At 30.0% G+C, this 18,042-nt stretch overlaps 1 protein-coding gene and 2 long non-coding RNA genes across 5 annotated transcripts; all 3 read right to left on the bottom strand.

Moving 5' to 3' along the window:
- Positions 1–2,770: 2,770 nt before the first annotated feature.
- Positions 2,771–5,878, bottom strand: LOC105766690 (uncharacterized). 3 transcript variants are annotated; one of them, XR_008195168.1, is made up of 7 exons: positions 5,701–5,878; positions 5,403–5,616; positions 5,202–5,263; positions 4,908–5,002; positions 3,992–4,435; positions 3,107–3,172; positions 2,771–3,015 (listed from the first exon to the last, which is right to left on the bottom strand). It is a non-coding gene; the product is annotated as an uncharacterized LOC105766690 (long non-coding RNA). The 3 variants fall into 3 exon arrangements; XR_008195169.1 differs by having other exon boundaries at positions 4,908–5,024; positions 5,403–5,878; XR_008195167.1 differs by having other exon boundaries at positions 5,403–5,877.
- A 6,003-nt stretch (positions 5,879–11,881) lies between these two features.
- On the bottom strand, positions 11,882–13,283 carry LOC128040358 (uncharacterized). Its single transcript, XM_052629006.1, has 4 exons — positions 13,046–13,283; positions 12,764–12,964; positions 12,420–12,521; positions 11,882–12,262 (listed from the first exon to the last, which is right to left on the bottom strand). The coding sequence occupies exons 1-4, from the start codon at positions 13,118–13,120 to the stop codon at positions 12,113–12,115; spliced, it is 528 nt and encodes a 175-aa protein (XP_052484966.1). The 5' UTR covers positions 13,121–13,283; the 3' UTR covers positions 11,882–12,112.
- A 107-nt stretch (positions 13,284–13,390) lies between these two features.
- On the bottom strand, positions 13,391–16,078 carry LOC105766689 (uncharacterized). The gene is made up of 3 exons (XR_001125350.2): positions 15,951–16,078; positions 15,711–15,797; positions 13,391–13,516 (listed from the first exon to the last, which is right to left on the bottom strand). It is a non-coding gene; the product is annotated as an uncharacterized LOC105766689 (long non-coding RNA).
- Positions 16,079–18,042: the final 1,964 nt, after the last annotated feature.

Below are 18,042 nucleotides of genomic sequence, written 5' to 3'. Positions count from 1 at the left end.
AGGGTAACACATCAGTGATGAAACCTTGATGAACAACGAGCAATGTCAACCTAAGCATTAAAAAGGGGATCATTCAAAAAATGACATTTTGCATTCATGCAAATATCATTCATATACATCTAGTTAGGAGCATTTGATTTATTCTGATCATAACATCTTAATTGCTTGGCATAATACAGGCCTATGAAATCGATTCTACAGGTCATGTTTCCCAGAAAACGGCATAACAGATAAATGAAACCATCGATCCTATACCTTTGAAATTGAAGTTGACGCTCAACCCGATTACCTGACCTGAGACCTCAGGATCTGCATGTTTTTTGTGGCTAGGGTATAATTGCTACCCTAGTCCTTTCGCTTTTTAGGTGGTTTTCAATACCGTCCTGTTCTATTTTTTTTAATTTTACCACTTTATTTTATTTTATTTTCATTTTGTTCCATGGGCCATTTTTGGGAAATAGACACTCGAAACGACATCGTTTTGAAGCCAACCCGACCCGAACTGCACAAGATCCACGTGTTTTTGATATAGGGGGTCTGTTTATTTCCCTAGTGCTTCTGCTTTTTAAATGTTTTCAATATAGTCCTGTTTTTATCCTTTTTCCTTTTTTAAAAAAAATTGTCCACTTAATTTTTTTTTCTTTTTTCATTTCGGTCCTCTGATCATTTAGTCTCTTGGAAATGGTGCGCATAATAGGATTGGCGATATTTTTCCATTTGGCCCTTGTTGTTTTTCGCAAGTTTTATTGTAGTCTTTTTTTTTTTTGTATACTTCATTTTTTTTATTTTCAACTTAATCATTTTTTATTTAATTTCACATCTTTAATTACCCTTTTTACTTTTTATTCTTTGCATTTAAAATTTATGTAGCTTATACCTTTTGTTTTTATTTATCTATTTATACATTTTTAGATGGCTATTATATTTCTCATTTATTTATTTATTTTGATATTATGATAAGTGATGTGACTATTGTTATTAATGCCATGAATTAATATTCTTATTATTGTTATAGTTACATTATTATTATAGTATTTATCCATTTATTTGTTAATTATCATTCTAATATAGACGTTCTACCCACATGGCCATTATTATTATTATTTTTCTATCTCTATATCATGCATTATATTTAAATATATTTGACCATTCTCGTACTATGCCCAAACATGTTAAATGCACATCACTTTAAATGTTACGTTCATTTTTGCACGATGCATAAAAAAATTTTAAATCGAGGTAATGTTCATTCTTTTTGGAATTAGAAGAGTTGTGTTCCTAACTTACGGAATATGGCTTCTTTCTAAGAATGAAATAGCCGAATATCAATTTTAAAAAAAACGAGATTTAATTAATGAACAAATGGCATTTATTCTCGTCTTCAAGGATTTAAGGCATTGTGTTCTAACTTATGGGACGTGATCCTTTCTTCTCGATTAACCTGAAATAAGCCCTTTTCACAAAAAATCAATTAAGTAATGTCTTAATACAAAAAGGGATCGTGTTTTAAATTCTCTTCAAATTTTCAATTTTTGATACTAAGACATCAAGTAATTTACTAAGTACCAATTTTGAACGTCACGAGGGTGTTAATCCGTCCTCGAGCGTAACCGACTCCCAAACCTATTTCTTGGATTTTGTAGACCAAAAAGTATCGTTTAATGAGTCTAACATTTTATTAAAATGAGTTTTGAGGTGATCCAACCACACCTAAATAAAAAGGATTGGTGGCGGCTCCCATTTTCGTTTTTTAAATAAAAGTTGATTTCCAAGAGGTTTCGACACCAACATCGTTGTATGTTGTTTTGGGATAAATATATATACATATATATACTATTATCTTTTAATTTGATTGAAAGATGAAATTAAGAAAAATATTTGAAACAAATAAATTCAGATTTTGGGTTTAGGTTTTAATTAAGGATGTCTAATATTTTAAATAGATTAGTTGAAACAAAATGCCGCCAAAGTGACCTCTTTTGTATAGATTACTTTATTTAAAATGTCAAGATGATTATATGTTTTTGTGATTCATGTGTTTATTAATTGACCCAAAGATAAGTTAATATTTGACAAAATTTTAACGACACCTGTGGTGATAAATGTGTGACAATTATAAGGTACTTTATGTGAGCTAGTCCAAAGATTAATTCATTGCTTGACATAATTTATTGTCAATGTTTGATTGCTACAACAAGACACTACACCAAAACAGGCTTTTAGCGGCTTTTTTTAGGCCTTTAGCGGTGGTTTCACAAGCGCTACAAAAAAATGCCGCTGTTGACAACGTCGCTAATGTTTGAGGCGTTTTTAGAAATAAACACCGCTAAAAGTCATGAACTTTACCGGCGCTTATCCCACAAACGCCGCTAAGATCATAACTTTTAGCGGCGCTTTTTCCACAAACGCCGCTATAGGTCATGAATTTTAGCGGCGCTTTCCCCGCCGCTATAGGTCATCATTTTTAGCGGTGCTTTTCCCACAAACGCCGCTATAGAACAAATCTTTAGCGGCGCTTTTTCATACAAACGCCGCTATAGAACTGACCTTTAGCGACGCTTTTTACACAAACGCCACTAAAAACATATCTTTAAAAAAATATATTTTTTCAAATAATATTTATTTCTATGATAAATATTATATTATGTTTTAAGGATAAATAAAAAATATTATTTAAATTAAATTTTCTACCAAAATTTTAACTTTAAAACTAAATATAAAAATTAATGAATTTAAATTTAGAATTTAAAATAATAAATTAATAACACAATTAAAATCCAAAAGTTAGAACTCTTAAGTAAAAATAAAAATTTAGAATCAAAACTAAAATAACTAATACATATGCAAGGTAATAAAACATACAATGCATTTTCTTTATTAAGTAAATCTTGGTAATAAAAGATATAATACATGTACTTAATCAAGGAAATCTTGTGATGAACTCAAAGCAATGAGCCTTAGAGAAAAACTTTGAGCATGGCTTCGAATTTGAACTGTAGATTTGGTGCCTACATGCTGTGCATGAAAATAAGAGTAACTTAAACTGTTCAAACCACAGTGAACATGGCAAAGATAAGTAAATCAATTCAACTCATTGTGCACTTACCTTCTATTTGGCGCCAGCCACGACCATACAACCTTAAAGCTTCAAGAAACCCGACCAAAAATCAACCTGACCCACCAAATTGACTATAAAGTCAAGATTCAAGCAAAAAAGCAAATCTGATTTTGAAAAAAAAGGAAGAAAATGATTGAGGAACTTTAAAGACCCGAGTCCTGACCAATCAAATGCTGAGCTAAAAATTTGATAATTGAATCAAACCAAAGTCCAAAGAAACTCTAGTAAACTAAACATACTACTCATTGCAGCAGCTTAAATACCTTATGATCTACATCTATTTCAATTGATTAACTTTAATTTTATAGTTGGTTTGGGGAAAAACTTTTTAAAAAAAGTACAATTATTAATCTCTTTACTTTGCCATACCAAAATGAGCCAATCAAATAATATTGCTCAAAATCAACTATCTAATTATTTATATATAATTAATTAGTAAAATAAACAATTCAATGATTATATGCAATAAATTAACAGAAATTAATAATTCAATAATTTATCAACATTTAAATTTATGTGTTTATCACTAACAACTGTAAGGGTTGACTTCCATCAACAACATTATAAAAAACTATTAAGAGAATTTCACCTCAAATCCATGAACACTCAACAATGTATAATAGGAGGTGAATGAAAGGCTAATGATGAAAATGGATGAAACAACATGGTACTAGAAGATTGTTTCACTATGCCATGTGGCTAAATCTCTTAGACCTCAAATAACCTTGTAACTAAAAGCTATAGGCAACTATCCAAACTGTGGCACAACAGGAAAAATGCAAACCCCCGTGAATTGTGAACTCCATTGAACATTTAATCTTAAGTTAACGTGAATTAACATAACATTAGCGAGAAGTGAAGTAAAATCCTGACCTTACGAAATGCTTAAGCTCATCATTGTCAAGGATTCCAGCAGTTCTTCCAGGCCCTACGAACTTGGGCATGATGGAAGATTCCGTTAGCCATCCTAGGGATTCAACCACCACCCTCTTCTTTATTTCTTCCTCCGCCATCTTATTCAACTTCTATACAATTCAGATACCCACTACATCTTTCTTTCCAAATTATTTGAAAGCAACAATATGTTCTGCTGCAGATGTTGTCTCCTCTCCTCCTAAAGATCTCGAATTGTCCACCCAATAAAAGTTTCCAGGTCTGGTGGTTCATAATTATAGGAGAACACACCGACACGTGAATTGCACGTAGATTAACCAACTTCTCGCGAGTCCCACTATCTTGGATTCTTTTCTTTCTGAAGTTCCATTCCCACCCTAAGTCCCTCCAATTGCAGGGTGCATGATCAGTCCTGTTTATCACCTATATTATGAAATGTTATATTACTCATTAATTTTCTGTGTCACTAGTCTTGGTGCTCCATTACCTGCTTATCTCATACTAGTTCAAAAAAGAACAACATTATTATTACTTGGAACATTTTATGAGAAGAGAAGCTTTTAATTGTTAGATGGATGTAATATGATCATGCTTATGGTTAATACTTGTTTTCTTGGTGGGTAGGTAAAGTGATTGATGGAAAATTAATATCGTAATAAGTTATCAAGCAACAAAAGAGCCACTTGGCTTACCAGAAAATACTTTTAAGAGGGTGAAATGCTTGACAAAAATGCTATTGAATTGAGTGATTCATAGAAAATGTTCGTGCTTGAGATGGGAACGGTTGTGGTTAAGAAATATTAGCTTCTTCATTTATGAGAGATCACGTTTGTTTCCTTATATAAAACTAAATGACAGATTTACATTTATCTGAGCAATAATTATAAAAGCTTACCTCTGAAATTTTTATGGCTTCTATGAGCTTCTGCAACTCACTGCTGGAACTTGAGTTCTCCATCGCTAGTCTTTTCTTTTCTTTTCTTGTGTGCCCTTGTTAAGTCACAGTGAATATCTTAACCATCAAATTAACTTATTAAATTCTATCAAATTGAATGATTAAAATTGGGATTAACATATTAACCATCAAATTAACATATTATGCAGACAAGTCTAAAGCAATTTGTTGAACGTCAACAGCTTAAAATTGGGATTAAAAGAACAGTAATTCATCATAAAGATAGAAACATACCGCGAGAGAATTTGCCTATCGAGATCCATTTTGAGTGGCATTGCTGTCCCATAAGTATTGGCCTGCATAGCACAATGAAATTTACTAACGCACAAATATCAGTTCATAAGACTCAACAATTAAACCAAAATTACAAATTTCCTCTCTTCTAACACATAATAAGAAAAGTAATTGAATAGAGAAAACCCTAAACAAAATTACCGTTAAAATCAATATCGATAATAACAAATGGAGGGGCGAGAGAACCGTAAACAGTTACAAAGCCCTAAAATTTGAACCAAAATTTCAAATTTCCTCCAACTGGGAGATGACACCCATCTCCTCCCTCTTTCCCCAACCAGAGACTGTATTATTGATAGCTGTCCAACCATAAATACTTGGTGCACCGCCTCCTTGTCGATTATGAAAGATTTCACTGCTTACAATTTTAAAAAAAAATACTAGTAGAATATTAAAAAAATAAGGAAAACCCTAAAAAAGCATAAATAAAGAAAATTACAGGATTGGTGATCAAGCTGGTCGAGGAGGAGATCGATAGCCTCATCTTCAGCATCTTGGAAGCGATTGACGAAGGAGAGAATCTCATCAAGACCATCCGTCTTCAAGCTGTATCCTTGGTTTGGGAAAAAATAAAATGGGGAAAAAAATAAGGGTGGGATTTTGGGGTTGGGGGGGAATCGATTTTGGGAAAAATAAGGGAAAAAAATAAAATATTTCATTTGAAAATTTGGGATAAAAAAATATAAATACAAAACGATGTCGTTTTGTAAAAATATTTGTGGCGTTTGGAAAAACAACGTCACTATTGCTTGACTTTTAACGGCGTTTGGACCAAAAACGTCACTATTGCTCAATTTTTTTATTGTTTACCTTTTGCGCCATTTTTTTCATAAACGCCGCTAACGCTCGACTTTTTTACAATTTTTATATTAAATTATTGTATCTTTCATATAAATTTTAAATAAATAATTTTTTAAATTTTAAGTAATATTTTTATTTGTTACTTATTCATATCAATCTATTACTTTTTATTTATTTATTTATCAATGTTTTTTATAATCTAATATTTAAATATATCAAATGGTTTAGATTAAATATTTTTAAATATAAAAGCATTAATTGATTGTATAAAATTTCATCATTTAACAAATCTCAAGTAAACCTTAAATCCTAAACCATTTAATATATATAATGTTTATCTATTATCTCTTAAATAATTTAAACTATAATCATAATCTTAATATATTAAAATTAAAATTCTCTCTTTACAATTATATAAGAAATTATTTAATATATAAATTAAAAACACTAATTAATCTAAATCCTAAACCTTTATCTCTTAAACCCTAAATCATAAAAATAAACCCTAAACCCTAGCCCTTAACCCTTAAACCTTAAACCCCAACCATTAAACCATAAACCATAAATCATAATCCATAATCCATAATCCATAATCCATAATCCATAATCCATAAACTTTAAGATAGTAACTCCTAAAACTTAAACCCTAAACCATATACCCTAAACCATATACCCTAAACCATAAACATAATTAATTCAATATTTTAAAATTAGAAAACACTAGTTAATCTAAACCCTAAACTATAAACCTAAATCCTAAAACCCTAAACCCTTAACACATAACCTCTAAACCTTAAACCACAGCCTTTAAACCATAAACCATAAATCATAAACCATAACCCATAATCCATAAACCTTAAAATGGTAACACCTAAACCTTAAACTCTAAACCATATACCCTAAACCAAAAACCCTAAACTATAGTGATAATTAATTCAATATTTTAAAATTAATACTATCTCTTTTACGATTATATAAGAAATTATTTAATATATAACTTAAAAACAATCAAGAATGTACCCAAAAAATTTTAAATTATTTTAAATAATAGTATTTTAATTTTTTCATTTTTAACAAATATTTTTCTATGTTTTTTATTTCAAATTATTTATACATGTCATTATTTTTTCTGAATATTTTAAATATTCAATTAAAAATAAGTTGAATTTTAATATCAATTAAAAATAAATTGAATTTTAACTAATATAAATAAATCAATTAAATAATAAATAGACAGAGAAAATAGTTTTTGCAGCGCTTTTTTAAAAAAAGTCGCTAAAAATAAAGCATTAGCGGCGCTTTTTCACAAACGCTGCTAAATCCCCCGCTAAAGCCACCGAGCATTAGCGACGCTTATTAGAAAACGCCGCTAAAGCCCCGAAAGTTCAAAAAACGGCGCCATGGGGCTTAGGTTTTTTGCGGGCGCTTCCTAGGAAACGCCGCTAATGCTCTATTTTTAGCGGCGTTTTTAAAAAAGCACCTCTAATGCTCTATTTTAGCGGCATTTTCCTAAGAGCGCCACTAATGCTCGATTTATAGCGGCGTTTTTTTGTCCAAACGCCGCTAAAAATACCGCTAAAAGCCTGTTTTATTGTAGTGAGAGTACCGCTTACTGTTAATATTACTGTCCAAAGACTTGATATTAATGTTGTGTTTGGTATCTTGAGATGGATTAGCCAATATCCTGAAATTATTGTTTACTTGTGAATATTGATGTGAGCTTATTTTTATTTATTTTTTGTTATATATTCAGCTAATTCATCTTCTATTGCCACAATATCTACTAATATAAATTCTACACCCATACTTAATGGGACTAATTTCAATGAATAGAAAAGACACTTACTTATAGTGCTTGGCAGTATGAACATAAACATTGCACTAAGGGAAAAATAACCTGCACCTCCCACTGCGAAAAACACCCATTATGTTAAAAGGGATTTTGAGAGGTAGGATTGTTCAAATTGCATGAGTCTAATGATCATGAAGCACAACATTTTAGAAGCCTTTAGGTTTACAGAATCTGAAAAGATTACTCAGGTCAACGTTTCCTTGACGAAATTGAGAAACGTTTTACTAAAAACGATAAGGTTAAAATGACATCATTTTTGACTTCTTTGATGTCTATAAAGTATAAGGGTCAAGGAAATTCTGAGAGATTTAAGGGCTATGAGTTTTATGATCACACAATTAGGAATATTTTTGAGACAATAGTAGTAATATTCTTTTAAGATGTTGAGTTTGGAGGGAGAAATAAGGTTAGAGACATTGCTTTTAAGGATGACTTGAATTCTAACTCAGTTCCTACTATCACTTTTGATGATGTTTAGGTTCTCATACTCATCATTGATTAAGAAGAGAATCTAGAACCTCAATAAGAAAATGTTGAACAACTCCCTATTCAAGATGAGGTAATTGTTCCAGAAGAACAAACTCAACAACCTCAAGAACGAATGTCATTAAAAAGGTCCACTGGAGAAAGTGTTATAATAGCTTTAGTGGAACATTTTGACCTTAAGCTGCATCAGATGAATATGAAGTTAATGGTTTCTCAATGGTAACATTGATCATACATTTATATAGTGCAACTAGAAAACTGTGTCTGATGATGCAAATTTAATGATTTGTAAATTAAAGAACTTCATCTATGGGTTCAAGCATACTTCTCATTAATAATATTACAAGTTTTACCAAATTATTATCTCATAGGTTTAGAGATTAATTTTGTCGATAATTATATATACCATAAGTTTAGTGAGAGTAAGGTTCTATATTTGGTTTTATGTGTTAATGACATATTGCTTGTCAATAATAAGTATAGTCTCAATCAATGCCCTAAGAATGATTTTGAGATTACAAAAATGCATAAGATTTTTTACAGTTTAGCAATGGGAAGTCTAATGTATGTTCAGGTTTGTATACATTGGAATATTGTGTACACTGTTGGATGTTAGGCAGATCTTTTAAACCCTGGTTTGGACCATTGGATAGCATCCAAGAGGGTTATAAGGTATTTTCAGAGAACAAAAGATTACATGCTCACATATCGGAGGTCTAATCAGTTAGAGATCATCAGGTATACAGACTCTGATTTTGATGGAATATGGATACAAGATTTTGTCACTAAGGTGCAAATTGTGAAAAAAAATTGCAGTCTTTTATTCCAATAGCAACAGGATATCAAAGTCAAAACACATAGACTTTAAGTTCCTAGTTGTTAATGTAAAAGTTCAGAGTAATAAAGCATATTAAGACAAACTTCATGATTGCAGATCTGTTTACTAAGGGACTACACCTAAGGTTTTATAAGAGCACACTTCTCATATGGGTGTAATCACTACACCAAAACAGGTTTTTAGCGGCATTTTTTTAGGCCTTTAGCGGCGTTTTTTAGTACCGCTAAAAGTATTTGCGGCGCTTTCGAAAGTGTCACAAAAAATGCTGCTGTTGTCAACGCCGCTAACGTTAACGGCTTTAGCGGCGACTCTCTCACAAACGCCGCTAAATGTCATGTTCTTTAGCGGCACTTCCTTCACAAACGCCGCTATTTTTGATGACCTTTTATGGCGCTTTTCCTAAAAACGCCACTAATTTTGGGATTTTTGCAAAATTAAATTTTTTTTCAGCCATCCTGCAGCAACAAATCAAAAGCAATCCAATCTAAACCAGCCAAAAGCAATAAATCTATATAATATTTTAAATTAAATGAATAAAATAATATTAATATTAATAAATAAAATATAATTCATATTATTTTTACAAAAATGTTAAAAGTTAAAATGTAATACCCCAAAAATTTCTACAGTAAGGGAAGTAAGATAATATCTCTAATATAGTAAAATAAGGAAATAAAGTGACAAAAGGGAAATTTTGAGTTATGGCAACATTAGGATGTATATTATGACGTACTAATTCAAGAAAGGATTAAATCGTAAAAGTGAGAAAAGTTTTGTTGCCTAAGAGTAAATATTCAAAAATTGAGGGGCTAAAGCATAAATATGAAAATTTTGAAGGACCAATGGTGTAAATATTTTAAGGTTGGAATGATCTAGAAACTAAGAAAAATGGATGGATTAGGACCAAATTGAAAAAGGTGAAGAATTTTGAGGGACTAAATTATAATTTTACCAAATTAAGTGATGACTCAAGGATGGAATTTTAAAAGATCATAAAGGGAAAAATGGTCAATTAGAAGGAGAGAAATCTAGAAGATAATGATGATGTTGGAGATATTTTATATTAATTAATTAAATAAATATTAGTTTATTAGTATTTTAATTTAATTTTTAAATGATATTTTATTATTTTATTATTATTCTATTTAGTATATATATGGAAGGAAAGATGAAGAATCATCATCTTCTCCCATGCATTCCAACGTATGAAGAGAAGAGAAAGAAAGAAACTTTCTTTTCTTTACAATTTGGTCCTTCCACCAAAAATCTACCATTTCCACCTAGAAATCAAAAGAATTTCTATAGTCATCAAGGGAGAAAGATAACAAGTAGACTATGGGAAGCTAGAATATCAAGTTAGATTCAAGAAATAGAGGCTGGAGAGAGAGAAAATCAAGTTAAAGATTGAAAACAATTGAGCAAGGTAAGAACATCAAGATTCCAATATATTTTTGAGTTTGATATTATTGAAAAAGTATGAAATTGATGTTAATGTAGGGTTTTATTATAAAAGGTTTTATGTTATTGATATATTAGTGAAGATAAAATAAGAGAAAGTGATGAGAAATAGTGTAGAGAAGGAAATAAGTTATAAACTTAGTAATCAATATTTTGCACTAAAATAGTTTTGGATAGCAGCAGTAGGTTAATGAATCAATATTCGGGTTCTCCTGTTCTGACTTTGGAAAATCATCAAAAATTGAACAAAAATAATTATGGGATTTAATTTATATATTTAAAATCCTTAATGAATCGATTTTCAATAGAAACTAATGGGAAATCATCCGAATCTCGTACGGGGAGATAATTAATTTTTAGTCAAGAAGGGTCAAAACTGTCAGACAGCTGAACAAGGGTGACTTTAAAGAATAAACTGTACTTATTGGCTACACCAAAAATTCTGGAAATTTTATGGTAAGAAGATATGTGAGTCTAGTTTCAGGGAAAATTAGTGGATCCTAATTTGGATTTCTGTAGATCAAGATATAAATAATTTAGTGACTATGGCTCAGATGGACAACTTTGAATAAATTTACAAGTAAATAGTGAAATCATAGATAATGTTACTTATAAGCATGTTATATAAATCAAGGGTGTGTAATGGAGCGGAGGAGGAGGAAAATAAATGTATGGATATTCTGCTAGCATGGGTTTACACTATAAATGGGTAATTTGCATGTTTTAGGTTCAAGGACTAAATTGAATAAAAGTAATATTTTAAGGGTAAATTTGTAAAATGTCAAAAAGTGACCAAATTGCATGAAATGATTTGTTTTATTATTTAAACTAGTAAATTGAATGAAATATTAATTTATATCAATATTGAATGGAAATTCAAGGAAAATAGAAAATTTCCAAAATGTCCCTAAATTTTGGTATTTCTGCAATTTAGCCTGGTAAATTTGTGTAACTTGAATTATATTCTTAGATGCTTAAAATATATATATTGGATTGAGAAATTGAATTAAATTGTGAACATAAGAAATTGTGAATTGAAAGAAATGGAAATGAAGCTTTGAATTGCATGAGTAAATACCGGGTCTCGTAGGCCCTATTTGTTATGAATATAATATTTCGAGGATATGTTGTAAAGAATTATAAAATCACATTAATAATTTAAAATTTTTAATTTGGATGAAAGTTTGTAACTCGGTTTAATACGTATGCAAATATATGTCTTCTAGTAATGCTTCGTATCCTATTCTGGGGTCGAATACGGGTAAGGGGTGTTACAATGTGACATCTCCAGATTCGGTCATAACGTTTAGACCGGGTTTGGGGTGTTACATAAAATGATAAAAATATTTATACAATACACTATGACGGCGGATGTTGCGATTGCTGAAATATCTTCATCATTTTCTGAAGCTGCTGTTAGAGTTCGTCGTACTTTCTGCTCTGTTCTGCTTCCCTCGCTGGACCCAAAACTTCAGCAATAATTTGGTTATCAATGTCTTCAAGATGAAAAAAACTCTCACTGGAAGCAATCGCTTCGTACTCCGCCTTTTTATCCTTTAGTTTTTCCTAATAAATAAATCACATAGTTAGGAATGCAATATATATTAAAAAAACAAATGCAACATAACTTAACAATAGTCGCATTACAAGCAATGAATTAAACCATTAGAAATTAAACACTATAAATAACTAAAACAAGTCAAATCGTATTAAGTAAACGTACCATAATTTCACCAGCTTCAGGAGTCATAGGAGATCCATCTTTCTTCCTATGTGTAATTTCAAAAAGTTGAAGGCGTCCAAATTTTTGACCGGACGACAGTTCCTACAAAATAGTAGTAAAAATATTATTTAATTGAAAGTTATACATATTTGACAGTATTAAAAAATAAAAAATACCTCCACCTCAGCTACATATGCAAAACTTTTCAATTTACTGTGTGAGTGAATTTCATTTCACGCTTTTTTTTCCAACTCGTTCACGATCCTACGTTATGAAATTTTTAGTACGTAAATAGTAAATACTATAAACCAAAATAATTACAAGAGTTTGGAAGTACGTCATACCTCGCCTTTCTTCGATTGCCAAAATCTAATCGCTTCTTCCCATTGGTACCTCAGCATACCCGGCGGGACATTTTGCAATTTCTCTTCGAGGGTTGTTTTTTTCTTATAATAATCTTTCTTTAAAGTGCTTTTGTGGTCTCTCCATCTTTTTCCCAATGCCTTCTTTACATAAGTATCCGAGACCTCTAAAGCAAACCTCGCCTACAAAAAACACAAGTTAAGAAAGTAAATATAAATGAAACTTAAACCTAAGTATTACAGATGACATTAACGTTTTGTTACATTAATATTATCGAGGGCTTGGTTTTTGTTACTGTCGGGCATTTTATGCCATGACTCGTAGTTGATAGGCAACATATTCGCATTTCGTGCTAAAATGCCCAAGTATCCTGCTAAAAGTCGAGCTTCTGATCCAACAGGCTGACCAAAACTGTTTTGTCCAACTTTGACACGCTCGACTGAATCTAACTCGTATAACTCTCTAAGTAGCGTACGTCCTCGACCTCTGCGCGTGCCACCATTTTCAACTGAAAAATGGTATATTATAATATAAGAACTTGAAAAATAAATCAATTATAAGTCAACACGCATGTAAATTAAATGTAAAATTACTTTGAACTTTTGTAGGATCCTCAAATGTATTCGGAACATTCGAAGATCCAATAGTTGTCCGTTGTTCACTATTTGTTTCTGTTGAGTTTGGAGCATTTTGAACAATGCTTACATCTCGCATTTTTCTTCTAAGCATTTTATCTGCAATACACATAAAATACTTGAAAAGTTAGTACCTAATTACAACAATAATAGCACATATAAAGTAGTTGAAATAAAACAGCACATATAAAATAGTTGAAAAGTTATGTATTATGTACGTTATTAATTATTGTATTTAATTTGTAAGTTATGGAATGATATATTTTAAAATTATTAAGTTATGTAAATTATGTAAGTTGTTCAGTTATAACTATAAATAAGTTATGTAAGTTATGATATGATATATATTTATGTATTAGGTAAATTATGTAAGTTATGTATTATATAAGTTATGTAAGTTATGTATTATGTAAGCTATGTAACTTATTTAAGTTACGTAAGTTGTGTATTATGTTAGTTATGTACTATGTAAGTTATGTGTATTATGTATTATGTATTATGTATGTTATGTATAATATTAATTAAGTTGTGTATTATGTATTATGTATTATGTATTATGTATTATGTATGTTATGTATAATATTAATTAAGTTGTGTATTATGTAAGTTATGTAAGTTATGTATTTAAGTGTATGTTATGTAACTTGTGTATAATGTTAGTTATCAAAGTTATGTACTATGTAAGTTATTTAAGTTATGTAAGTTGTGTATTATGTAAGTTATTATGTTATTATGTAAGTTATGCAAGTTTATATATAAGTTATGTAAGTATATCACTTTTATGTATATTATTTATAATTATTTTTAAAATTATAAAATTTATTACTAATAAAATTGAAAGGTAGGTTATATATCCATACCATATATGGGGTGATAGATTAAAAATAGGTTTTAATATTTTAAAAATAGCATTTACAATTATTTTTAAAATTATAAAATTTATTGACAATAAAATTAAAATATAAGTTATATATCCATACCATATATAAAAATTTTAAATATATATAAATTTTAAGTAATGTAATATATTTAAGTAATGTAAATTATAAATTTTAGTAAGTAATATATTTAAGTAATGTAACATATTTTAGTAAGTAATGTAAGTAATGTAATATATACTTAAAATATATATTTCGTAAGTAATGTAAGTAATGTAATATATACTTAAGAATATATATTTAAGTAATGTAAATAAAGTAAACCGAGTTATGTAATATATTTCGTAAGTAATGTAAGTAATGTAATATATGCTTAAGAATATTGCGTTTTTTGCACGAATGTAGCAAACCATATTCAAAGTCAAAAAAAAAAAAAGAAGCGAGATAATAAAAAGAAACATGTCGAAATATGCATTCTTCGATTAAAACTTAATTAATTGAAAAACTCCAAATCCACCCAATAGATACCTTTAAACATCTACAAATCTAGAATCTAAATAGATACCTACTTTTTTTGCTTCCCTAATGGAGCCTTATTCCACAAATTCCAGGGAGCACACTAAACATCTGGGATAATTTATCATCACATTTGTTCTGTCATTGCATGTTCAAATGAATCAAAGCAAGCAACACTTGCACTAGGATGTAAGGTAGCCGTAACCAAAGCACAAAATTTGGCAATAAATTAATGATAGAAGATTTTGTTGCCCTGAAAACTAGAGGGCGCTAGTATTTTCTATTTTGGATTAGTTCCACTTCAATAAAATAGCATGTCTAAAAGGTATGTTGAGTTAGAATGAAAAAAAGGACACCAGATGCAGGCATGAAGTTGAAATTGTTACAGTTGATATACATACCAGGCTATGCTCCATATTCATACATATAATTTTTCATTCGTACATGGACTAAACATATTCAACATTCATTCAACATTCAAAGGTCTTTTTAGTCGTGTTATCAAAATCATCGATTTTAGTAAAGTATATATTCCAGCAACTGGAATATAATCCAGCAAGTATATATTTGGCCATATATTCCAGCAACTGGAATATATTCCAGCAAGTATATATTCCAAAGTTATAAGTAATTATTTTGAGACTAACTTCAAGCAAGTAAATACATTCCAGCAATATATAATATTTGGCCATAACTAGAGATATGTTATCAATTGGAGACTTCTTTTTTTTTTATGGTTTCAGTTTTAAGTGAATGCTTCTTCCCTTGTAGCCACAGTGGTGGCAGCATAAACAGTTAAGCAACAAGGAAAAACAGGAATAACCATCGGAAAAAATACCTAAAATTGACAGAAACAAAACCCTAAATGCTTCTCCCACAATCGATAGAAAAAGGCATACCTGGGATCGGAATTTCGCAGCTTTGAATGCTCAATTCGACCTTTGCTTCGGTTCAGTTGTAGCTGGACTTCTCCTCTGCTTCTTTCTCTTTGTACTTCATGCGTATCCACATACAAATAGCATCATTTTAAAAAAGTTAAGCAGAAAGGAAAAAAGAAGAATAACGATTGGGAAAAATTCCCAAATTTGAGAGAACAAGAACCCTAAATGTAGATCGACAATCGATAGAAGAAGGCTTACCTGGGATACAAATTTCACAGCTTTGATAGATCGAATCAACCCTTGCTTCGGTTCTGAGTTCTCCCCTAGATCTTTTCCTTTGTATTTTTTCCCTTTTCGATTCAAGCTTCCCTCTGCGTTTTCTTCCCAAATTTTCTTCTTTCTCAGATAGTAAAATTAAGGCATATATCACTTAAAACTGATAAGTTTAATACCGTGTAAAGAAACGGCGACGTTTAGAGAAATTTTAAGATATATTTACGGCGTTTTAGGCAAAAACGCCGCTATTGCTTCCGATATTTGCGGCGTTTTAATAAAAAACACCACCAAAATAAAGTACTGAACAAAAAACGATGTCGTTTTACTAAACTTTAATGGATATTTCCGGCGTTTCTAGCAAAAACGCCAGTATAAATTCATTTCATCAAGCGGCGCTTAAAGAAAAACACCACAAATCTTACAAAATTTGCGGCGTTTTTTATTAAAACGCCACTGACAACTAAACTCGTCAATGAAACGGCGCCGTTTTATTCAATTTTTAAAATATTATTTACGGCGTTTTTCATAGAAACGCCACTAAATATTCACTTTATTTATAAGTATTTGCGGCTATTGTATCCACATTTGTGGCGTTTTAATAAAAAACGCCACTAAAATTTCAAGTACAGAAAGAGACGGTGCTGTTTTATTAAAATATAAGTCAATTTTCTGGCGTTTTCATAAAAAACGCTACAAAATATTAACTGAAACGGCGTCGTTTTCCCAAAGTTTAAATATAATTTACGGTGTTTTTCAGAAAAACGCCACAAATAAAATTTAATCCCTAAACTGAAACGACGACGTATCGAAAAATGCAATAAATATTTGTGGCATTTCTGACAAAAACACAACTAATAAATTTAAATTCGTCGTTTTTTGGTAAAATTTGAATAAATTTTATTATTTATTTATTTATTGTAACTTTTATTTAAATTTTACATAAATAATTATTAAAATTTTAAGTAATATTTAAAAGTATTTGATACATGTATAAATTTTAGTTTTTTATTTCATTTATATATTTTTTCTTATATTTTGGTTCTATACAAATTAAATAATTAATTACCTATATATATATCCATATCAAAAATATCAAATGGTTAGGGTTAAATATTTTAAATATACAAGTATTAATTAATTGTATCATTTAACAAGTCTTAAATTATAAACCTTACCCTAAATTAACCAATCAATCCCAAATCCCTAACCCATGACCCCTAAATCCCCTAACCCCTAAAGCATAACCCCTAAACCCTAAATCCCCCCTAAACCTTAAATCCCCTTACCCCATAAAGCATAACCCCTAACCCTAAACCACAAAACCCAAACCCTAAATCCATACCCCCTACTCCTTAAAATACCATCTAAAAAAATCCCTAAATCTTTAATAATCATAAAATATAGTAAAAATCTATTAAACAATATTTAATAGTTAAAAATTTTGTATAAAGTAGCAATAATCAATATTAACTTTATAAAATTTATTTTTTTTATATAAAGTTTGAAATGTCCTCTTAAGAAACGGATGAAATTTGGTATAATAAATTTGGTATAAAAAAAATTATTTTTTTATAAAATTTGGTATAAAAAATGTATTTTTTTATCCAATAATAATTTGGTAAAGAACGACATGAATGAATTAAGTTAAATGTCCTCTTAAAAAATGGCGCCGTTTAGGTAATTTTAATTTAGAGATGCGGCGTTTGTCCACAAACGCGGCTATTGCATCCACATTTGCGGCGTTTTAATAGAAAACGCCACTAAAATTTCAAGTAAAGAAAGAAACAGTGCCGTTTAATTAAAATATAAGGCAATGTTATGGCGTTTTCACAAAAACGCCAGAACTCAAATTTAATCCCTAAACTGAAACGACGACGTATCGAAAAATGCAATAAATGTTTGTGGCATTTTTTATCAAAACGCGTGTATTGTCTACCTTTTGCGGCGTTTTTTATAAAAATGCCACTAATAAATCTCTATCCAAACGGTGCCGTTTTGAGAAATTTGATATATAGTAACGGCGTTTTTTGTTTAAAACGCCGCTAAATCTCATATATTTTATTTATTATTTTTT

Source organism: Gossypium raimondii, chromosome 4 (genome assembly GCF_025698545.1).
Source record: "Gossypium raimondii isolate GPD5lz chromosome 4, ASM2569854v1, whole genome shotgun sequence".
Lineage (NCBI taxonomy): Eukaryota > Viridiplantae > Streptophyta > Magnoliopsida > Malvales > Malvaceae > Gossypium > Gossypium raimondii.
This window is presented reverse-complemented; position numbering and strand designations above follow the sequence as displayed.

Coding starts and splice junctions, on each gene's coding strand:
- LOC128040358 (XM_052629006.1), bottom strand. CDS start 13,120: ATGTTGCCTATCAACTACGAGTCATGGCATAAAATGCCCGACAGTAAC. Junction 12,965..13,045: donor AAGCCCTCGATAATATTAAT/GTAACAAAACGT, acceptor TGTTTTTTGTAG/GCGAGGTTTGCTTTAGAGGT. Junction 12,522..12,763: donor GGCAATCGAAGAAAGGCGAG/GTATGACGTACT, acceptor ACTATTTTGTAG/GAACTGTCGTCCGGTCAAAA.